We start from the raw sequence: 25,917 nt of genomic DNA, 5'->3' as shown, positions 1-25,917 counted from the left end.
TTTAAACACATTGATTTAATCTACAACACTTGATAGAGCACTCGGTCAACAACTGTGGTGGGAATTACATAAACAAACTCGCCGTTTAAAACTTAAACCCCTTTGAAGATCCTGTAATGGTGATAAATGAGGTAAAAGAGTGGACTAAAGGAGAGTAAGAAGAGCATTGAGACAAGCTGATCTGCACTTCATGATGCTCATGAGCAAATGCAGGATCAGCATTGTGGGTTCAAAGCATAATGATGAGAACAATGGGAACATCGACAACAATGGAGAACTAAATCTGAACAGTTTAATAATAATAAAAAAACATAAAGAGATGATTTACAATTAAAACAAAAAATAAAATGACCGTTTTTACAGCCATTTTTCCCTGCTGTGCAGAGGTTAGGCTTTTTCTTGAGGCAATGTTTTATGGCCGGATGCCCTTCCTGACGCCAACCCTGGTTGCCTCTTACGACACACAGGGATATGGTACACCTATTCTAACCGGGGCATACACCGGGACCAGTACACTGGTACTCACTTCGCCGACCTCAGAAGGATGACAGGCTGAGTCAACCCCCTGGTGTTAATTCAGCAGCCAACGGGGCTTGAACTCAGGACCCTGGGATCCCAAACCGCTACCCTAACCACTAAGCCAACACCAGGCTTCCAACACCAGGCTTATGATTTACAATTAAAATAATTAACATTAATATGACATGAAGATTTTAAAATAAAATGGTAATTTAAATTTGTTTATTTTAATTCGATATACTTCAATTGAACAAATAAAGAAAAGATTTTCATTCCCATTATCTCATTCATGCTGCCATTCATGTATGTATGTATACATATATACAGGGGGCTGCAAAAGTAGGTATACAGTAAGGATTATACCAGTATTATAATAGTGGTGCTCAGATTCATTTAATACTAGAATTCATTCATTAATACTAGATTGATATGTTTATTATTGATATGTTTATTTACCTCCACCATCGAAGATGGATGGAGGTTACTGTTTTCACCCCTTTCTGTTTGTTTGTTTGTTTGTTTGTTATCTTGCCAAAACGAAGTTTTTGCAAGATATGTTAGTCAGCTTGTATGTTTTTTTTTGTTTTTTTTTTGTTTGCCTGTAATCACGTAAATTTGCCTGTAAAATTCTGCAGAGCACAGTTATCATTGGAAATCTTTGTAACTTCGCATATCAGAGGCCTATAGAGGTCCCTTTCAGCGCACAAAATTTTGAAGGTCAAGGTCAAAGGTCAAGCAAGGTCACTTTGTCGCAAATCAGGGGAGTTGACGAAACCCTTATTTTTTGAGTAATTTTGATCGGATCGTCTTCAAACTTCATGGGAATATAGTTCATGGTCTGGTGATCAGCTGATTAATTTTTGGTGGCGATTGGCCTTGACCTTCATGGTTAGCGCCTCAGGTCAAACATATTTGACCCCAAGGTCAAATTTTCAAGTTTTAGGAACCATATCATGTAGTACCTCAAATTGAACACCTCGATGAGTACTTTCTAGATATGTCAAGCTTGAGATATTATGATGTCATTTGGTGATGTTATGAGGCAAACACATATTTTTCATGGTTACTCTAGAACGATTGTCATCGGAATCTCTCGTAGGCAGATATTCCTCAAGGAGTCGCTCCTGGTGGATAGCAGCTCTGTTCACCTCAGTGTGACCTTAAAGAAGTCACACGTGGTCACCTTTTGGCAAGATACGGGTCACCCTGCGGGTGACATTGGTTTATTTGTTTGTTTGTGAACAGTATTACGGAAAAACTCCTAGACGGATTTCGACGAAACTCGGTGGGGGAATTAGGTATTGTCCAAGGATCATGCCATTAGATTTTGGACTTGGTCCAAAGTCCAATCTGGCCGCTGTTGCGGCCATTTTGAAAAAATATTTGAATTTTTGTTTTTGCATTTCTACATGTTTTAAGTGATTTCCACCCCCCCCCCCCAAAAAAAAATTGTTAGATAAAAAAAAAAAATTGCAACTTTTTAAAAAAAAAATTACGATTTTTTTTTTCATTTCTACATGTTCTAAGTGATTACCAACAACAAAAAAGCCAAAATTATAAATGTGGCTGATTTTGGAACTTCAGGTGGATATACCCACATAAAATAAATTTCTGTCTCAAGGAATCTCGTTATGACGAATGAATTGAGTATGTGAAAGTTAAAAGTAAGAGGGGAAAATAGCAAACTATAACTCTGTGAGCACTGTTGACGTCAAATTGAATGAATAGAATATCAGGTTCACTTGAGTGACCTAGCAGTACTGGCGGCAGGGTTTTGCACTCTACCAAGTGCTCCCCCTCTAGTTATTGGTATGTTATTATTGATATGCTTGTATAATCAATAAAATACGTTTTGTTTTTCATTACTGTATACCTACTTTTGTAGCCCCATATATATATATATATATATATATATATATATATATATATATATATATATATATATATATATATATATTTGTATATAGTGGCACTCAAAGCCATCTCACCTCTAAGCTGTCTAACCTGGGTTTGAATTCCCACCCAGCTGTAAACTGTGAATCAGGTGTTTCACAGGCCGGGTGATTCATCAATGCGTGTGCTGTTCCTCGGATGGACAGGAAACTGAGCGTCCCTTCTGTCGACATTAGTTGGTGTACGTTAAAGGTCACACAATGTTCTTCGCAAAGAGTAGGTGAGATACTGCCAACACCATGAATAAATTCCAAATTTCTGCGTAAAGTACTGCTGCTAAGGCAATGGCAAACCACCCAGTAAAATCCTTGCCAATAAACTGCTTTGGCAACACTTATGCTCTAAAACAGTTTTGGACATCAGAATAATATAATCATATATATATATATATATATATATATATATATATATATATATATATATATATATATATATATATATATATATATATCAAATGAAAGCTGCACAGTGACCCTAACCTGAGATGACATAACACTGATGTCCTGCGCATAAATTATGCTGACATATCACCTCCAAACTCAGATGACGTCCATGTGACACTCAGGAATTTTTTCAGACAGAGATGTATGCCATTATTGTCACAAATAAATGAAAGCAAAGCAGATTTGTATCGACATATATTGCTCTCATTGAGGAAGACCAAGAAGAAGGCTTATTTGGCAAAAAGCTTGTCACCATAAAGATCATCCAGAAGCTACATCCGTGACTCATTTAATTTCTTCCCTGATATATTTTCTTACAAATGAGGCACCCTATCCATTGTGTGGGGTCTCTGATATTTCATATATATATATATATATATATATATATATATATATATATATATATATATATATATATATATATATATATATATATATATATATATATATATATACACACATATGTGTGTGTGTACACGCACATAAACATTAATCCATCCGGTATTGGAGGCGGAGTTGTGGTTGTGAATGTGCGTAACATTCAGTGTCATGTCGCTCAACCCTTTTTGGGTTTATTAATCATTCCTAACTGGAACTTCACCTCATAACTGTTTCTCTGTCTGTGGCAGACGGCACTTGTTGCTCACAGGATGGTAGTGCGACAATGGCTGTTGTGGGACTCGATCCGTGCTTTGCAGCTTCACCAACTCTGAGGTTTTGATTCATATGTGTATGTATGTATATATATATATATATATATATATATATATATATATATATATATATATATATATATATATATATATATATGTACATACACACCACATATACATATACCAGACATACACGGACTGTTCCAAATGTTCCCAGATCTAGATACACAAAAAAATAAATGCTTTGTTTTTATAATATTATAATTTACAACTATATTTAATTCGTCAGAAAAAAAAATCCCACTCTTTTTTTTTTAAGATGAAAATACTTTGAGTTCCTCTGACTATCATGACCATCCATTCCTTTCCTAGAATATTTAGAAAATCACTCTTACACATAGCTATACATGTTGCCTCACAAAGTGAGAAACATAATCCTGAGTTTTAAATCTTTCTCCTTTTGTGGAATTCGTTCTCATTTGTCTAAAGGTTGTACATTTCATCCCAAATGCGTCCGGATGATGAGAGGGCTGCTAGTGTCCCGTTTCCATTAAAAAGCGAGCCAGACGTAATTCCTGCACTTTTGCCGAGCACACTCACGGCTCGCGGTGTAACCGTATATTCGGGTTTTATGAACATTTAATGGGAAGCAAAGAGTCTGGAAGCAAAGCTGAAGCCCACAAGTGGTGGTTTGAGAATCATAGCCAAAGACAGAGAAATATTATACTCGTATATTATAGTGTGCGTACACATGGCATTCTGTACACAAGTCGTATTTATTCCAAAATGTAACAGGCATACACATAAATTACATTATCTACAACGTGCGTAATGCGCTTACGTAATACTTGTACGTGCACAGGTAAACGCGAGTACCCGCAAGTATCTCGAGTCCTTTACACAAAGATCCATGGACACCTCAGCAACTGTCCGATTCGTGCTCGCTGTCACGGCGTTCCACGACACAAGGGGCCGGCACTCCTCGCACGCACTCTGGCACAGATGCGTGCTTCTGGCGACGCCATTTTGCTCTGCGGTTCTTGAACCACACCTGGAAAATGAACCCAGACATTGGCGTCAATGGCATGGATTGGACTCAGCTCCTGGTGTTGATGTGCGGCTCGACTGTGAAACCTCCCTGCTCGTATAACAATCTCATGCACGAGTCATCGATACTAGACGGTTGTAAGTTTATCATTTTTCGAATATTGTGAACGGATAATTAATTGTGACAATTTAACAATTGGACGGAAAATTTAAAAGTTCCTTTAGAAGTTTGTAAATTATCGTAAAATGCTTTTTACACGAATCTGTAGTACAATGTACGATTAGTAGGTTTGTGGCTTGATGTAAGATTATTGTGGCTAGGGTTCTTTAATAACACTTTAAATATTTTAATCATCGTATAATTGCTCTCCTTTTATTTTCAGTATTTTATGTTTAGCCACACACTTATTGACCAACCTTCATACCTTGATGGAATGCTATAAAAGCAGGTGATGGTGTCTTAATAATCTTACTAATTACTACGACTAATACATTTATATGAATTATTTTGTGGTACAAACCTCTGTGCTCATTGTTTCCAACACAGTTGTTCAGCAAAGGCAAGTTTTACTTTTTGACACCATGTGACATAATTACCCTGGGATAAAACCAAAGAGCCATATACATCAAAACATAATTAGTATTTGAAAAAAATCTAACCAATCGAGCTATTTATCAGTTGCAAAGTGCATGACAGACAGAGATCCAGTAAGATGGGGGCAAGAGGCATGCCTCCTTCTTTGTTTGTATATGTACGACAAGGGTGTCTTGTCTCACATTGCTCTACGCTACAGACCAGCATCCTATCAACAATAATGCAGAAGCATTTTGTAGGATTTGGCAAAATGAGCATGTGGCTTTGGCATTTTGTCTTACCTCAACCCTCTCCTCACGCAGGTGCACCCGCCGGGCCAACTGCTCCCGCGTGCTCACGTCCGGGTACTGGTTCTGTTCAAAAAGCTCCTCCAGCGCACCCAACTGCTCGTCAGTGAAGATGGTGCGATGCCTCCGCTTGCGCTTATGCAGCTGATGTAACATGTGCATCTCGAGACGCGCAGCTGCTTCACCTGGCAGGTAAGGCCAGAGCGCAGGCAGCCCCGGCGCGCCTAACACGGAACCGGCAGGGCCGTAGCCTGCGGGGCACATGGAAAGCACGTTGATGTCTCACCCATGCCGTCCATACAGGATCGAGGGTCCAGAATTTTTAAAAAATGAAAACTTGAACATGAATAATTTACTGCATTTCCTCTGTCGTGCAAATCATTCATTGACTCTTCCGATAACTGCAGGTTCACAAAGTGAACGTTCGAGCTGACTGATCAGGTCTCGGCACAGCTTATTGATGGGAACGCAGCATAAATCACCATTTTGTATACGGTTAGATAAATGCACATATGGTTCACCATACATTCTCTCCTTCTTCATCTTCAATTGCTGGTGGATGATGCAACTCATGCACCACACTGTTACTCCTGAAATATTACTTTTGAAAGTGTTATTGAACAAGGTTCGTATAGTAAGTTAATAATGTGCTTGTCAGGTGGTAATAAGAGGGTGTGTGTGTGTGTGTGTGTGTGTGTGTGTGTGTGTGTGTGTGTGTGTGTGTGTGTGTGTGTGTGTGTGTGTGTGTGTGTGTGTGTGTGTGTGTGTGTGTGTGTGTGTGTGTGTGGTCGAAGGAAGCACATAAGGCCACAGCCCGTTTCGGGACGAAGGGTCTCACTGTATCCAGTACACTGCATTTATAACTCCATTTCACTGTATCCAGACTGAAATTGTCGACATCCATGATATGTAACTGATACGAATGACAAAACTTTCTTTCTTTCCCACCTTATGGGGTCGGACAGGGAAGGTTATTTTTTTTTTTTACTCAGGTTTTTCACGAACTGGTTGGCCTGGCCCGATATTAGACGAAGTATGTTAGAGCAGGAATTTGGAATTTGTTCATGTTGTTGGCGATAGCTCACTTTCTCTTCGTGAAGGATACTGTGGAATCTTTAACGTCCATAAATTAATGCTGGTAGATGGGAGGCCAAGTTTAACGTCCATCCCAGAGGGATGGCACACACCAGAATGACGGTTTATAGCTGGGCCAAGATTCAAACCCAGACGAGACAGCTCGGAGGCAAGTGTGCATACCTCTCGGCTATTCTACCAGCTTGACAAAGTGAAACCTTCTTTATAAAAATTAAAAGGTACTTGGGCTTTATAGAACTCCAGGCCACGTACTTGCTGATCAGCCAACCGGGACAATTTACCTCTCCCTGCTGCAAATTGCACAAGTCGTATCATATTGGTGAGAATTTAATGCTATGCATGTATGTGCACGAAAGGTACTAAATATTTTCAGTTGCGTAAATCACAGTCTTTATATTTCATGATAAATGAAAGTTCACCCATGGAAGAGGGTCGCATTTTTCTGGCATTAACAAGCATCACACCAGTTGTAACAAATCGTGTAGATCAACAAACGGGCTATGTGGGGTGTTCTAAAAGTTATCGGAATGACATAAGTACAAGAGTTCAAGACATGCGATAAAAAGTATAACGAGGCATATATATGTATATATTGATGGACCATTCTCTTTACAGAGCGTTATCGCTGCCGAAGCAGTTTCTTAGAAAAGGTTATACTGGGTGGTTTACCATTGCTTTCCCAGGGTTGTTTGTCCGTGCTCTATCCTTGTAAGATTCTGAACATCAATCAAGGAAGAAGCACGTACTATTTTTGTTTAATTCTTTGTTTGGTACGACTTGGACAGAGTTCAAACTGCCAACCTCAAAAACTCAGACGACACGCACGCACGCACGCACGCACACACACAGACAGTACCTATTTGTTGAAAAAGAAAAAGTTGGTTTTCTTTAACTTGTGTGAGTATCTCATTCTGATAACTTCTTGTACACCCCTCGTAAGATTTGAAATAAGTGTAAGTTGACGTAGGCTCGTGTTGATGTGTACCATATGTAATTCTGTGGTGTTACAGCAAAGAAAGTATGCTCTCAAAATAAGAGGAACAAAAAGAAGTGTTTGTCAAATAAGGTGTAAAAACAACATAAAGAAGAAAATGTCAGAAGAAATACATATTTGTGAAAATCATTCGTTGACCTTTATTTTCGGCCACCAACTTGCTGATCACATTATAGAAACAGTTTAACAATTAATTATACAAGATAACAGTGACCAGGTTACATACCTGTTAGATATTCATTGCCCATGTCCGCAAGATGGTTTTGGATTCTCCTTTGAAATCTCGTATTTTTAACCATTTATATTATTTTATAGAATTTATCGGCTCAATGTACGAATCGTTTGACCTTTGCAGGTCAAATTAGAGCGATACTCGGTAGAGTGCATGCATGCCAATGCCAGGCTGAACAGTTTATGTTTTGTCTCCAACTGTCTCACTGATAGGCCAGATCTGGATTCGGACCTGAACCAAAATCTAATCGGCTTGTTCTTGTCACCTACCTATTAAACTCATCCACCAAATTTCGTCCGAATCCGTCCATAACTTTTTAAGATATCGTTTTGTACAGTTTCTCAGACTTAGCCTTATCATTCAATGGTGAAGAATCACAAATATATACTCATATCCAGATCAATATTTTCACCAAAATCTAATCACATCTTCCTTGTCACTCACCAAAACTGTCTACAAAATTTCGTCTGAATCTATCCGCAACTTTTCGAGATCCGTCCGCAACTGCTCACAGACAAATAAACAGACGGGTGAAAACATAACCTCGGTCCTCCTTCGGTCATGGAGATAATATATTATTGTGACGTCGTTCGGCTTCCCCGACAACGGCAAACGTCTCCAATGGGAGATATGACGATTGGTGACGTACTTGGTCCCAGTGTCAATACGATGTTGCGTTTGAGCATCTGCGGACTTGTTAAGGACGAACAAGTTTGTTATGCAGTAATACTAGCTGTGCTCATCTTCCCAGCTTACTATTCATCGTTATGACGTCATGAACAAAACACGTAATATTTAAAGAAACGTTTATGAATCAGATACATGTCTTCTCTTGGATTCATGTCGAAAAGTTGAAAATGCTTTGATGTCTTCATAATACAAACTGTGTAGAGCGTCTTCCTGCTGGACATTGATAGTTTAGTAAACGAACCCGGAGCTTCAAGAGTTGTGTTTTTTGAATTGATCCAAGGGTTGTGGAGGAGCTTGTACATAAATCAGGTGCAGGACATGGACATAAGTGTACTTCACCTGAAACTACATGGGATTCGTGAACCTCAACGTACTTTTACATGAATTATAATGACATTAATAAACATCAATGGACTTTACCATTGTTATAATGACATTAATAGACATCAATGTGCTTTACCATTGTTATAATGGCATTACCAAACATCAATGTACTTTACCATTATTACAATGACATTAGTAGACATCAATGTACTTTACCATTATTACAATGACATTAGTAGACATCAATGTACTTTACCATTGTTATAATGACATTAATAGACATCAATGTACTTTACCATTGTTATAATGACATTAATAGACATCAATGTACTTTACCATTGTTATAATGACATTAATAGACATCAATGTACTTTACCATAATTATAATGACATTAGTAAACATCAATGTACTTTACCATTATTACAATGAAATTAATAGACATCAGTGTACTTTACCATAATTATAATGACATTAGTAAACATCAATGTACTTTACCATTATTACAATGACATTAATAGAAATCAATGTACTTTACCATAATTATAATGACATTAGTAATCATCAATGTACTTTACCATTATTACAATGACATTAATAGACATCAGTGTACTTTACCATAATTATAATGACATTAGTAATCATCAATGTACTTTACCATTGTTTTCATGACATTAATAGACATCAGTGTACTTTCCCATAATTATAATGACATTAGTAATCATCAATGTACTTTCCCATAATTATAATGACATTAGTAATCATCAATGTACTTTACCATTGTTATAATGACATTAATAGACATCAGTGTACTTTACCATAATTATCATGACATTGAAAGACATCAATGTACTTTACCATAATTATAATGACATTAGTAAACATCAATGTACTTGACCATTATTACAATGACATTATTAGACATCAGTGTACTTTCCCATAATTATAATGACATTAGTAATCATCAATGTACTTTACCATTGTTATAATGACATTAATAGATATCAGTGTACTTTCCCATAATTATAATGACATTAGTAATCATCAATGTACTTTACCATTGTTATAATGACATTAATAGACATCAGTGTACTTTACCATAATTATAATGACATTAAGAGACATCAATGTACTTTACCATAATTATCATGACATTGAAAGACATCAATGTACTTTCCCATAATTATAATGACATAAGTAATCATCAATGTACTTTACCATTGTTATAATGACACTAATAGACATCAGTGTACTTTACCATAATTATAATAACATTAAGAGACATCAACGTACTTTACCATTGTTATAATGACATGAGGAGACATCAAAGTACTTTGCCATTGTTATAATGACATCAATGTACATCAATGTACTTTACCATTATTACAATAACATTAATAGACATCAATGTGCTTTACCATTGTTATAATAACATTAATAGACATCAGTGTACTTTACCATAATTATAATAACATTAAGAGACATCAACGTACTTTACCATTGTTATAATGACATGAGGAGACATCAAAGTACTTTACCATTGTTATAATGACATCAATATACTTTACCATAATTCTTTTGACATTAATAGACATCAATGTACTTTACCATTATTACAATGACATTAGAAGACATCAACATACTTTACCATTGTTATAATGACATCAATGCACATCAATGTACTTTACCATTATTACAATGACATTAATATACATCAATGTACTTTACCATGATTACAATGACAATAATATACATAAATGTACTTTACCATTATTACAATGACATTAATAGACATCAATGTACTTTACCATTATTACAATAACATTAATAGACATCAATGTACTTTACCATAATTACCATGACATTGGAAGATATCAATGTACTTCACCATAATTATAATGACATTAATGGACATCAATGTCCTTTCCTATAATTATAATGATATTAGTAGACATCAATGTACTTTCCCATTATTATAACATTCGTGGACATCAATGTACTTTACTATAATTACAATGACATGAGAAGACATCAATGTACTTTACCATTATTATGATGACATTACCAGATATCAATGTACTTTACCATGATTATAATGACATTAGTAGACATCAATGTACTTTACCATTGTTATAATGACATTAGTAGACATCAATGTACTTTACCAATTATTACAATGACATTACCAGACATCAATGTACTTTACCATGATTATAATGATATTACCAGACATCAATGTACTTTACTATTATTACAATGACATTACCAGACATCAATGTACTTTACCATGATTATAATGATATTACCAGACATCAATGTACTTTACCATTATTACAATGACATTACCAGACATCAATGTACTTTACCATTATTATAATGATATTACCAGACATCAATGTACTTTACCATTATTACAATGACATTACCAGACATCAATGTACTTTACCATTATTACAATGACATTACCAGACATCAATGTACTTTACCATTATTACAATGACATTAGAAGATATCAATGTACTTTACCATGATTATAATGACATTAGAAGACATCAATGTACTTTACCATTATTATAATGACATTCCCAGACATCAATGTACTTTACCATTATTATAATGACATTCCCAGACATCGATGTACTTTACCATGATTATAATGACATTAGAAGACATCAATGTACTTTACCATTATTATAATGACATTCCCAGACATCAATGTACTTTACCATTATTATAATGACATTCCCAGACATCAATGTACTTTACCCTTATTATAATGACATTCCCAGACATCAATGTACTTTACCATTATTATAATGACATTACCAGACATCAATGTACTTTACCATTATTATAATGACATTAGAAGACATCAGTGTACTTTACCATTGTTATAATGACATGAGTTGACATCAATGTACTTTACCATTATTACAATGACATTACCAGACATCAATGTACTTTACCATTATTATAATGATATTACCAGACATCAATGTACTTTACCATTATTATAATGACATTCCCAGACATCAATGTAGTTTACCATGATTATAATGACATTAGAAGACATCAATGTACTTTACCATTATTATAATGACATTAGAAGACATCAATGTACTTTACCATTATTATAATGACATTAGAAGACATCAATGTACTTTACCATTATTATAATGACATTAGAAGACATCAATGTACTTTACCATTATTATAATGACATTAGTAAACATCAATGTATTTTACCATTGTTTTAATGACATTACTAGACATCAATGTACTTTACCATTATTACAATGACATTAATAGACATCAATGTACTTTATCATAATTATAATGGCATTAGTAGACATCAATGTACTTTACCATTGTTATAACGACATTGGAAAACATCAATGTACTTTACCATTGTTATAATGACATTAATAGACATCAATGTACTTTACCATAATTATGACATTAGTAGACATCAATGTACTTTACCATTATTATAATGACATTACCAGACATCAATGTACATTACCATTATTATAATGACATTAGTAGACATCAATGTACATTACCATTATTATAATGACATTGTTATAATGACATTAATAGACATCAATGTACTTTGCCATTATTATAATGACATTAGTAGACATCAATGTACATTACCATTATTATAATGACATTGTTATAATGACATTAATAGACATCAATGTACTTTGCCATTATTATAATGACATTAGTAGACATCAATGTTCTTTACCATAATTATGACATTAGTAGACATCAATGTACTTTACCATAATTATAATGACATGAGCAAACATCAATGTCCTTTCCCATAATTATAGTGACATTAATAAATGATTGGCTGATCGGATTTGAACCCGGTTGCAATCCATCACGAGTCAGGGGTTCAGTTGGGAATGCGATATAACAAGAAAACACAGCCCTACCTGCTGACAAGGCGAAGGGACACTTTGAACAACCGGCAGGGGACATTTGTGGCTGTGGACAGCACGGCATGCCGGCGGTGAGCTCTCCGCCCAGCGAACTGTACAGGTATCCGAAGGAGAAGGAGGGCGCCCCACACGCCGCCGGAGGTCCGTATGTGGAAGGGTTCGCAGAGCACGACCCTCCTCCGCACGGAACATCCTTGCGAGGAACGCCCAGCGGAGGTAACCCGAGGCGCTGTGAACCCAAGGTGGCTGCGCCTGGCGCGGCGGCGCAGCGAGTGGGTTTGCTCGCAAGGATGTTCTCGATGGTGAATTCATTGACCGACATGATGATTCGATAACCCGCCACTCCTGTCTCGTTGCTTGCGAGCGAGTTCCACCGTTCAACGCAACCTCGCTCCTTCCTTGAGCTTGTCTTGTGCTCCGCTCTCCAGCTTTATCCAGCTGGATGAATCGGGGTTACCTTCTCCACCTCGGGGTTACCTCCTCGAGGTTACCTTCTCCACCTCGGGGTTACCTCCTCGAGGTTACCTTCTCCACCTCGGACAGAGTCCCAGCCGTGCGCGCGGCACGGATGGCGCGCCGTGCGTGCGCCCGCGGCACAGCGGCTCCAGAGCCGGGAATGGGGGCGCATTTATGGGGCATTGCCCCGCCCCCTGCTAATGTATGGAAAACGGCGGGAAAGACCATTGCACGTCGTTTAGCCACCCCCTCCTCTCCATTGCCCTGCACGGCTTGCAGACATGTCCACGGAGGATAACCACCGGCAACCACCCAAAAGGCATAATTGTGTCAACAACAATCGCACGGAGTTTCACGAGGACGTATTAATACCGATTAATCAGCAAAATAAATCAGTTTGTTGTATGAATCCAAATTAGGAAGGGTGGACCCTTTAAAAAGCCAAATGACTCTGTTATTACAAAGCAACCGAGACGAACAAAGCCTTCACTAACACATCATAGGAACGAACAAAAGTGAAAATACAAGGACATAGACAGAAGATAAATAAAAGTGGATTGCAAGAGACAAGTGTAAAGGACAAAATGTTCAAAATGAGAAGAAGAAAAAAAAATCTACGATGAGCAAAAGGGTGGAGAGGTTTTACCTGTGCCTGCATATCATTAACATAATGAGCGGATTAACGGCACAAGGAAAGGTTCCTGATCTGTGTATTGTGGACATAATGAAAGTACTCTAATCCTTACTATTAGCCTCGACTTAGGACATTTTAAAGCCTTTGCTCGAATCCCCGACACACACACACACACACACACACACACACACACACACACACACACACACACACACACACACACACACACACACACACACACACACACACACACACACACAATTTTAAAACATGAGATATATAGCTCATTTAAACTTTGAAAACTACGAACTGGGGCTAAACGCATTAAAAGCACTCTTTCAAATCAATAATAAAGTGTCGATATGTTTCCAAAACATCGGTTCCTTACACCGGTTTACAAGGGATTTAAAACCGTTTTCAATTCCGGATTATTCAGGCTCGGCAAGCTAAACCTCTTTTCTCCTTTACCGATAATGGAGTCTGTTTGGGAAAAAGCTTTTCTTAATCCCAGCAATTATTTACCTCGCCGAGGCAATTCAGCTTTATCTGCAAATTGCACACTCCCCACGAACACCCGCACATCCCCAAAAGGAGCTTTTCGCGCCAATACCATCATTCATGATCGGCTACATCATATATATATATATATATATATATATATATATATATATATATATATATAGATATATATATATATATATATATATAATGTATAATAATATATAATGTATAACTATATTAACATATATATATATATATACAATGTTAATATTTATTTATATATATATATATATATATATATATATATATATATATATATATGTTAATATTTATATATATATATATATATATATATATATATATATATATATATATAAAATGTTTAAATATCATATATATATATATATATATATATATATATATATATGAAAATATATAAAGATATAAATATAGATGAACATATATATATATATATATATATATATATATATATATATATATATATATATGAAAATATATAAAGATATAAATATAGATGAACATATATATATATATATATATATATATATATATATATATATATATATATATATATATATATATATATATATATATATATATATATATATATATATATATATATATATACGTATATATTTATATGTACATATATTTATTTTTATATATGTATATAAATATATATATATATATATATATATATATATATATATATATATATATATATATATATATATATATATATATATGTTCATCTATATTTATATCTTTATATATTTTCATATATATATATATATATATATATATATATATATATATATATATATATATATATATATATATATATATATATATATATATATATATATATATATATATATATATATTTTGTCCTTCCTTTTCTTAAGGACGTTAATCCTTCCTTTTTACCGTCTTGTACAACCACAACTACGTTTCATGGATTTCCTCGATGTTTACGACATCTATTTTTAGATGGTCGAGCAAGCATCACTCTGATCATGACGATACAAAGTTGTACATATATTATCTTCAATTAATCACACGGGCTCTGTGTGTTAATTGGGGAATGGTAGAAGGGGTAAAAGGATTGTTAATCTTTTCTCAATTCCAACTATGATCTTTGCAAACAGGTTTTGTTATAATAAGTTTTACCGCGAACCTGATTGGGAATATCTTTATCGGATAAATTTTCTGGACGTCTCGTGTGGGTTGATGTGGTTGTGGTTAAAATCAACACAATAAAGCGAATCATCTTGAGCAGCATCGGATAGCTCATCAAACTAATCATCCTCTCTAAATCCTTCAATCAAATTGTTTGATTGGTCTCCGGTTTTGAGACCAATATAAATTTTCATTGCGGACCCTAGGTATCCAATGGTTTCACATGGAGCAGCTCGTCAGAGCATTTAAATTTCATCAGATGTGGCAATTCATGTGAATTGTTGCTCCCAGCTTGCCGGCTCGATGACAGAGGGTGCCATTTGTATTTTTGCCGCCCCCATCCTGACTGTGTTTCGAATCCCGTGCAACGTGCGATTAACTTGCCGGTTTATATAAACATCCAATGCAGATAAATCCTTAAATATTGATTCCCGAAAGAACAAAATTAATTAAAAATCGCCTTCATTAAAGGCAGGTCTAATTAGTTAGCCGATCAGTGTTCTTGTTTGATCAAGTTGCTTGTTAAACGGTTTGGGCGTAATTGTACTCCCATCTGTTTTGTTTTCTTACCTTCATTTTATTACCCTTGCCACCAAAGGTGGACCCTGGTTATGTTTTCACTCCCTGTATGTCTGTCTGTCTGTTTGTCTGTCTCGAAGCAGGATATCTCAAAAAGTTGTCGACAGATTCGGACGAAACTTGGTGGACGGGTTGGGTGTTTGACAAGGATGAATTGATTCGATTTTCATGAAGATCCGGATCTGGATCCAGATACTAGAATTATTTAAATGATTCTTCCCTTATTGAGCGATAGGACCAAAAAACGACATAAAGCAGGCTATCTCAAAAAAGTTGTGGATGGATTCGGACGAAACTTGACGGATCGGTTGGGTGTGTGACAAAGCAAAATCGATTGAATTTCGGTGAGGATCCAGATCCGGATCTGGATACGAGAATTATTTAATTTTAAAGTGATTCTTCACCACCATCGCGTGATCTCGAACCCACAACAATTTGTAGCACGATATTTAAAAAAGTTATCGACTGGTTATGACAAAAGTTGGGGGATGAGTTGGGTTTGTGACAAGAACAAGCTGATTCGATTTTGGTTGTGGTCCGAATCCAGATCCGGCCTATCGGTGGGATACAAAAACGAAAACTGTTCAGGTTGGCGGAGGTGTGCGCTCTACCGAGTTCCATTCTGGATTTTTATTTTTAACAATCATTTGCAAAACGAGATATATTTTTATAACTTCTTTCAAATATAATCCGTTGTTCAATTGTTTATTTTTTACATTTGCGTTAATTGTCTGCAATCGTGTTTCCAGAAACAAGACGTTAAACGTCCTGATACTCATCGATTCAACGAAACACAATCGATTCCCGCTCAATGGACAAATCGATTTCCAATTCTGTGACGTCATATCTAATCTAACACCTGAAATATAATAATAATAATAATAATAATAATAATAATAATAATAATAATATAAATAATCATAAGCTTTTCCCATATAAATGAATTTATCAGTAAATGTAAACTTGAGAAAAGGATCATTTTTGGGGGGGAGGACCCGACCACCTGCAACGATATAAAGCTCGTTTCGTGACGTCGATTTATGATAAACGCGTCATTTTACAAAAGTAAATTAGCTGCCGATTAGTTTGAGTAACGATGCGTGTGCGAAACAATTGCGCTTAACATTTTTACTAGTAGATGTAATGACCCTTTTAATCGCATTCTTCATTTATCCGTGCACTTAAGGCTCCAGATTAATTGCGCTATTGTATTACGAGACTATAAGCGCGGTGTAGCCCTCGGGGTAATTAGGGGCTGCTTTGTGCGGGTATTTATAAAGAGGGACGGACGCTCGACGGGTCGCGAATCCACGTCCCGGGTGCTTAGCGCACCGGTGGGGGGGGGGCTCAAAGGTGGGGGGGTCTAAGGTGGGGGTTCCGCGGTGTACGCTTTCCCTGAGCACCTGTTACCACCAAATGCGCCTGTAGTTCCGTCCCCCGGGCAGAACCCATTCGCGCCTCGTTTCCAGATTGCTCGGACCACGACCCCCGGGGGTGCGTGCTCCATGCAGATAGGAGGGGGTGGGGGCGGCGGTGCATAATCGCTCGATTCAGCGGGGGATTTAACCAATGTAAAGACTTTAATTCCAATATCCACACCGGCTCGTTTCACCTATTGCTGCAGTTATTTTGTTCGGAAATAATTTGTGATAAATAAATAACACAAACACACACGTATAATCCTAATTAATTAATTAATTAATAACGGTTCGATAGGTTTCCCCTTTACCCTCGAAGTATGTATTATGTATCATGGTCGATGGATTATATCCAGTAAAATTCACCGAATGCATCTCATTGGCCGAGATGAAGAGCCATTCCAAGATTTAGGATGAGCCCGGGGATGGTCTCGACCCTCGGGGGTCGTGGACCCTTTATGTGGACTCACCGGCAGCGCACAATACGGTTTGCGCTTTACAACGTCTGCAACTATGTATACTATATCCAGGGGCAAATCCAGGAATTGGGTAGGGGGGGCATTTCCAAATAACAGAAAATCTAAGTCATATGAACGTTATGAAAATTTTATTGCAGCTTTCAAATAAATGCACATTCTCATATTCTTTGATTTGCATGTATTGTGCAAAGAGATATAAACGTTAATTATTTTAATATTTAAATGCATAACTATAAATAAAATAGCTTAAATTCAATAAACTTCATGTTTCAATCTTAAATATCATGACTAGTGAGACCTCCCTGAGTGATGGTAGTGCCTATATGACATACTAGCAACTAAATGACATACTAGAAGGAGTTCTGGGTGACCAGGGAACCCCTGGGTTTGCCACTGTAATGGTAATTTTTTTTGTTGGGAGGGGGGTTTCCGGGCAACCAGGAAACCCCCCTGGATTTGCCACTGATATCAGTACTAAACCATAAGGTATGCTTCACGTGATGACACAAAACGAATCACTAAAGTTTATGACGTTGTGCATTCGCAGTGAAAAAAATGCAATGAAATTGCTAACACTAGTAACAGTTCGAATCCAAACCACTGGGGTCAATGATTGTGTGCGCAGATGCAGAAATAGGTCTTCTTATTCTTCTTCTTGCTGATGAGGCCTGGCAGGATCTTCTTCGTTCATCTGCGGCACAGAGATGCGGGGTAGCATCATTGACTGAGAAGGCGCGGATGTGCCGCTCTGTAGGTTCGGGCAGGAATTGGTAATTTGTTAATGGTTCCGGCAGAAACTAGCCTACGCTTCGCGAAGGACGGCGTGGGATGTTTAACGTGCACCAACCAATGCCGGTGGACGGGATGCCTGTTTGACGTCCACCAGAGGGACTGATGAATCACCCTCCCTGTGAAACACCAGGGTGCCAGTTCATACCTGTGTCGGGATTCAAACCTAAGCTGGACAGCTTAGAGACGAATGTGCATACCTCCAATGGCTGGCGGGACGACCGAGAGGTATGCACAGACACAGTCATCTCTAAGCTGTCGAGCTTAGGTTTGAATACCCACCGAGCTATGAACTGCCATCCTGGTGTTCCACAGGCCAGGTGATTCATCAATATGTGTGCCGTCCCTCGGATAGACGTGAAACTGGGCATCCAGTCTCCGTCTGCCTATCCTAACCTATAGGAGGCACTGCATTAGCAGCACAGCCATGCTCCCAGCACTGGTGCAACTTGCGGCCACAGGCTGTGCACAAATGAATGATTGCTGAGGAGCGCATTATGGGATAGTGACATACCAGGGGTGAGAATTTTAAAAGACATCATAGCTTTGTACTACTTCTTTAATGGACCCAAACTTTCCCACCTTGTTGTTAGGTTGGTTGGAGAAAGATTTTGACTCGAGTCTTTCAAGAACCTGCTGCCAAGGCCTGACATTAGACTGAAGGTGGCAGGAATTTTCAAAAAATATATTTCAGGGTACTGGTGATTACTCAGCTCTTCTTCGTGAAAGATATTGTGGTGTCTTTAACGTTCACCAACTGGTACTATCAGAAGAGTCATCCAGCCGAAAGTTCATCCGAGGGACGACTCACTTTATGATGCAACGACGGTTTGCAGTTGGAGGACCAATGGGACAGTTTGCAGTTGGAGGACCTGGATGACACGACAGTGGTGGTCAAAGAAACAAAACGCTTGTAAACGTCCACACCAATCAATCACAACAAATTTTGGAACATGAAAGTGAACACCAAATTACAGTGAAGTGGAAACGAGGACCACTTTGATAGCATGATTGTGGGGGGAGCTCTTCGCCTTCAGCTCAGTTAATTTAATGTATAGCTCAATAATAATTTTTAAAACGGGTTCAACATGCTACAGGTTAGTCCACCAACCATATAGTACTCGGCTTTTAATATCAGTGGAAAAGCCAAGCGCTAATGAGACTTCATTCACAACCGCTTTCCTGTAAGCACCTCCTGGTTGGATCACACAATACTGGCAGTGTATCCCAGAGGAAAACTGCTCAAAACATCCTATTTATGGAACAAAATTTCCCTTCATTATTTGAGTAGATTACATTTTTTTCAGGCTTCTCAGTCTGCAACTAGAATGCCACTCGGTATACCTCCGTCAGCCTGAGCAGGTTACGTGTTGTATCCCATTGATAGGCCGGATCTGAATTTGGACCTGAACCAAAATATAATCCGCTTGTTCTTGTCAGCCCACCAACTCATCCATCCATCCATCCATTAGGACCATACTCTGTGCAGAGCGTTGGTGCCGCCGAAGCAGCCTCCTTGGCTATTGGGAACAATCCTGGACGGGTCGCCACTCCGACACAGTATACCAGCATGCTGGCACTCATTTTGCCGACCTCGGAAGGATGACAGGCAGAGTCAACCCCACCTGGTGTTAATTCAACAGCTGAGCGGGATTTGAACTCAGGACCCTAGGATCCCAAACCCACTATCCTAACCATTAAGCCAACACCAGGCATACCAACTCATCCACCAAGTTTGAACATACCTCGTCCACAACTTTTTTTTTTTTGAAATATCACACTATATATCGTTTTGGTCTCACGTCTCAATGGTGAAAAATCACTGATTAATAATTCTCATATCCGGATCTTCCCCAAAATCGATTCAACTTGTCCTTGTCACACACCCAACCTGTCCACCAAGTTTTGTTTGAATCCGGCAATAACTTTTTCAGATATCATGCTGTCAGAAAGACAAACTAACAGACAGGGGTGAAAACATAACCTTTGGTGGCAGAGGTCGCAATAGGATGTTCTGAAAGGACACAAAGCTTTCGGAGGCGATTCTGGGTCAATGGACAGGAAGTAGGTTTGATTTTGAGGTTTCCATCTGGAATTTTTTTTCTGGAGACGTCTCTCCATCGACATCCTCCATAACAATTTGAGCTTCATCTGCAGCGAGTCCGTCGGCATGATCTTAACCGGAACTCCTTTTCATTTTCTTGTGTTCAATTGTGTCTACACACGTCCATTGTCGTTTTGAATTATTCCTTGGACAGGCAGTACCAAGAGTTCTGAGTAAGTGACAAAAGCAGTTGGATTTTCAGGTTTGAATTGCCAAACAGCAGAGTGATAAAGTGTTCAGTACAACTGACTAAACAGTATGATTCGGATACATTCCAGTTGGGTGGAATGGCACCCTATTTGAATAGCTGTGTTTTAATTGGCGGGTATTTGAATTGGCAAGAGTCGACTGTAATGACGCTTAAATATGTTCATTATAGAACGACAAATTAGCTGTTTACATTTTGATGGAATGCTGGAGCTGAGGTGCCTCTTCCAATTTATACATAACCGACAGGCGAGCTGAGGTTTTTAAAACTTCAATTTAGGGGGTTTTGGGCTTGGTTTTAAGACTTTTTTTTTCTGGGAGAGGCTGTCAGTGTGGTATTAGATCAGAGACAATTCCTAATGTGTAATTTGTAATTGAAGAAGAGGGTGAGGAGTGAGAGGTGGAGACTTCACACCGGAGTTCCATGTGGCTTTGGAAGGAGAGAGAGAGAGAGAGAGAGAGAGAGAGAGAGAGAGAGAGAGAGAGAGAGAGAGAGAGAGAGAGAGAGAGAGAGAGAGAGAGAGAGAGAGAGAGAGAGAGAGAGAGAGAGAGATAGAGATGAAAAAGAAAAACATACATGTCTACATAATAAATAGATGGCCTCTTAAAATCACCATCGATGCATTAAATATTACTTTTTGAAGGAAATGGGTTCAAAGCTCTATTGATGAGGGTGGTGCAAACCTAAACTGTGACTCGAAAAACAGATTTAACGAGAAAACACCTGAAAATGCAAAGCCAGTCTACTTTGTATTCGGATTTCATCGTCTTCCGTCTGCTAAATGGTACCTTTGACCTTTTGATCAAAATTTGTCTTCTCCGTATTCTCATAATAAAGTTTTGCTGAAAATTTGACAACAAAAGCTGAAATGATTAAAATTTCAGGTCTATCGGATGAAAATTTACCATTTTGTGGATACTGACCTTTGACCTTTTGACCAAATTATTAATTTGTCTTCTCCAGATTCTCAAAATACAGCTTTGTTGACAATCTGATGAAAAAAGCTCAAATGGTAACAAAGTTACAACCCGGACAGACACACACAAGTGATTACAAAACCCGTCTCCTGCTGCGCGGAGAACGCTGCATGGGGGATGGTTAATAATATTGATATCAGGAATAACTTCAATTATTCCTTGAAGGTCAATTATTATCTGTTGTATTGAAGGATCACAAAAATATCGGTTCGACAGAAACAATTACTTTTTTATTGGGTCCAACAGGATGTTGCAGGGGTAGCACACTTACCTATGACCTGTCTCATCTAGATTTGATCCCCGACCTATGTCCGATCCGATGCATCATTCTGTGTGATACAGGGTGTTGGTTCTGCAGAAGCAGTTTTTGGCTAAGAGTCATGCTGGGTGGTTTAACATAGCCTGGTATTGGCTTAGTGGTTAGGGTGGCTGGCTTGAGATCTTAGGATCTTGAGCACAAGCCCAGTTGGATGCTAAATTAACACTAGGTGGAGTTGACTCAGCCTGTCATCCTTCCAAGGTTGGCGAAATGAGTACCAGTGAACTGGTATGGCGGGCACGGCATCAGCGGCATAGTCGTGCCCCAACAAAATGATAGCTACCTGGCAACCAAGCTGCCATATGCAACAAGAAGGTGGTTTTCCATCCTTCTCATAGCAGTAGTTTAGGAAGGAATTAATAATTTGTTAATGTTGCCAGCAATGACTTGCCAACTCTTTGCAAAGGATGCCATGGGATCTTTAATGTCCAGCAATTAACACTGGCAGATTGGGTGCTTGTTTCGCGTCCATCCGAGAGACAAAACACACATTGATGAATCCTCCTGTCTGTGAAACACTGGAATGACAGTTTACAGCTGGGTCGGGATTCAAACCCAGGATAGACAGCTTCGAGGCGAGTGTGTTGGGTGTGTGACGAGGAAGAATTGATTGAATTTTGGTGAAGATCCGAATCCGGATCTGGACACAATAATTATTTAATTTATAAAGTGATCCATCACCATTGAGAGATAGGGACAAAAACTATATGGTTCTGTATAGCATGATATTTCAAAAATGTGTTTGGCCCGATATGTTATCGTGGATCAGGCATTACGTGGCGGAGGTGTGCGCTCTACCGAGGGCTCTTCTAGTTTTCAATGTAAAAGGATGTGGGGATGGTATGCCAAAAAATATGTAAACAAGGTAAGGATGGTTTTGCATGGTCATTTATTTTGACCATCCCTACCTTGTTTGCACACTTTTTGTTGCTTGTTGCATCACAACGTGAGCCATCCTGACATCCTTTTACATTTTCAGAAATGCTTTTTATTACTATTTTATGTACAGACTTTAAAAATGTATTTACATGCTGGGAAATCTTCTTTTGATTGCATTCTGAAATATCTTGTCGTTAAAACTTCTGGTTGAACCCAAAATGAGGAACACAAAGGATGTGAAGACTGATCAGTAGTCAGACGTTTTTTTTAAAGCATCTAAGGCTCATAGTGGAGCTGCCACACACATCTCATGCAGATGAACATAGACAAATACACTAGATACAACACAAGACTGATAGATAAAACAAACACAAACTGAGCTTGGGGGAAGTGCCATCACTTCCCAGAGCACTCTGGGTACCAGTGATGTCACAATAATGGCACCACCTTTCTCACGACACTCCCAATTCTGAAGGAGGAATCTCCTCCTCCCCATGTTTGTTAACCTATGGGGATTATCCATTCTCTTATCCTTTTAAATTCTGAACATCAAGCAAGGAAGCAGCAGGTACCATTTTAAAAGTCTCAGGCAGGGTTTGATCCCACCGACCTCCTGGACTCGGAGCAGATACTCTAACCATTACACCACCGAGTCAGGTGATGCCTTTGAGGATTTGTGTTGTATTAAACATATAGAGTGTCAATGCCATCCTTACATTGGAAGTTCTACTTACTTCCTGATGAGCTGTTGATTGGTGCTTCATAGGCAGGGTGTTGCATCACAAAATGTGTCCATTGGACAGACATTATGTTGGTGTCCTCTCCTCTGACACGAATTGGTGGATGTTGAAGATCCAAAAGTGTGTTTTTTTGTGAAGAATAGGAGAGTAATTGCCATCACATGAAACAAATCAGAAATTCCTGCCAATATCACCTTCAGTTTCACGTCAAGCCTGGCCATCTTGTTTGTGAAATATGGGCCAAAAACGTTGCCAGCCATCCACGACAATATTGTGGGAATAATTAGGAGTACTTGCAGTCGTAGTTTGCAGTTAAATTGTAATAATCATTACCTCGAAAGTATAAACTACGAGTAGTATTTTCTCCACTATCATCACAATGGCTCATTAATCCCACACACGCAAAGCGAAAAGCATGATTAGGTAATTGGTTCACTTTTGTCTGTCTGTTCACAAACATCAGTTTATGATCGAGGAGCAACATATTTTTAATCGAATGTTATATTTTGAACATTAATTAGAACATGAATTGGAAAAGGAACCTGCAGTTCAGCAGAACTTTGCCACCAGGTTCATCCCGATCACATATACAGTTTTATACACAGAGAGGAATGAAACATTTATTGGGTAGTCGATCTAGTCTACCCTTATTATCCAGTATTTCCATCGATATGTTTGTCTGTCTGTCTGTATGTCTGTATGTATGTATGTATGTCTGTTCGGTCCATTGCTCCGTTAATACAATGGCGATTTCGATGAAACTTGGTTGGTAGGTTTATACCATGACCTAGTTGTGTGCAAATGAGAACCGTTGCTATGGACACCACCGTTGCCTAGCAACGGACCTTTGAAATTTTCAAAAAAAAATCAAAATTTATTTTTTCGAAAATCAAAAATCGGGCCACGAGCAACTGTGGGCATACATTCAGCCATATTGTCAAAAATTTGCAGCCGGATCCTATGAAAACTGTCGGAGAAGATAGACTGAATGAACCCTGGTCGAAAACAATAAAAAAACGAAGTTCGTTATATCTCAGAGACTATGAGTCAGATATACATGAAACTGGTATGGTAGGTTCATGGTATGTCCTAGTTATGTGTGAGAAAGAACCGTTGCTATGGGCCCTCCATTGCCTAGCAACGGCCGAAAAACCTCTAAATGTGGGGGTATTTTAACGAAAAAACAATCTGCAGCATTAACCCTTGAAGCTAGAATATGAATTTTCTTGTGCTTAATCCTCAGGTCATTCCCCATCGAACGGGCCCATCGCGCCAGGTTCTATTGGGTAGTCCACTACCCATGTCCGCCTACCAGCTTGTTTTCTCTGTCTGTCAGTGTGGCAGTCAAACAAAATTGAAAATCATTCCAAACAGTAAACTTACTGTCTTTAAGGACGTCGTAAAGGACACGAACAACAGGCATGAAGAACTAATGTCACGTGTTAAATAAGGTGGTGTAAAAGATTCCGCATCAATAGTGGTAAACTTCCGAAATGGTTTTTTTTTTTCTAAACCTTTAAATTGTTTATTTTATTTGCATTGAATTATATACTTAAATACTGTATACTACAAATCTCCATTTTTGTCACTTTCAAAAACCTTCCGTTTAAAGCATTACTTGGACAAAATATTACGGCATATTTTACATCATCTTGACCAATCAAATTTGCTGCTCGCAGACTCCGCCCATGGCACTTGATTCTCAAGACTGTGTGGAGTAAGGTGTTCTAGAAAGTCTCTCGTGTAATATTACTGTATCTGAGCTAGTCTGGAAGGTTGAGAGGGTGTTATATGTCTATAATGGTGACATTTCCCTATTTGCATCCACAGATCGCATGTTTGGAGCATGGATGC

The 25,917-nt window shown here is 38.0% G+C and overlaps 1 protein-coding gene across 1 annotated transcript; it reads right to left on the bottom strand.

The window, feature by feature from the left end:
* Nucleotides 1-4,313: 4,313 nt before the first annotated feature.
* LOC147011703 (homeobox protein goosecoid-like) lies at nt 4,314-13,367 on the bottom strand. The gene is made up of 3 exons (XM_085857479.1): nt 12,775-13,367; nt 5,492-5,748; nt 4,314-4,619 (listed from the first exon to the last, which is right to left on the bottom strand). Exons 1-3 carry the CDS (start codon nt 13,100-13,102, stop codon nt 4,488-4,490), a joined length of 717 nt encoding a protein of 238 aa, XP_085713605.1. The 5' UTR covers nt 13,103-13,367; the 3' UTR covers nt 4,314-4,487.
* Between the last annotated feature and the right edge of the window lie 12,550 nt (nt 13,368-25,917).

Source organism: Eptatretus burgeri, chromosome 15 (assembly GCF_056783735.1).
Source record: "Eptatretus burgeri isolate ZD-2024b chromosome 15, Ebu_testis_v1, whole genome shotgun sequence".
In the NCBI taxonomy this organism is placed as follows: Eukaryota; Metazoa; Chordata; class Myxini; order Myxiniformes; family Myxinidae; genus Eptatretus; species Eptatretus burgeri.
The sequence above is the reverse complement of the archived record's forward strand: the minus strand, read 5'-3'. Positions and strand labels throughout refer to the sequence as shown.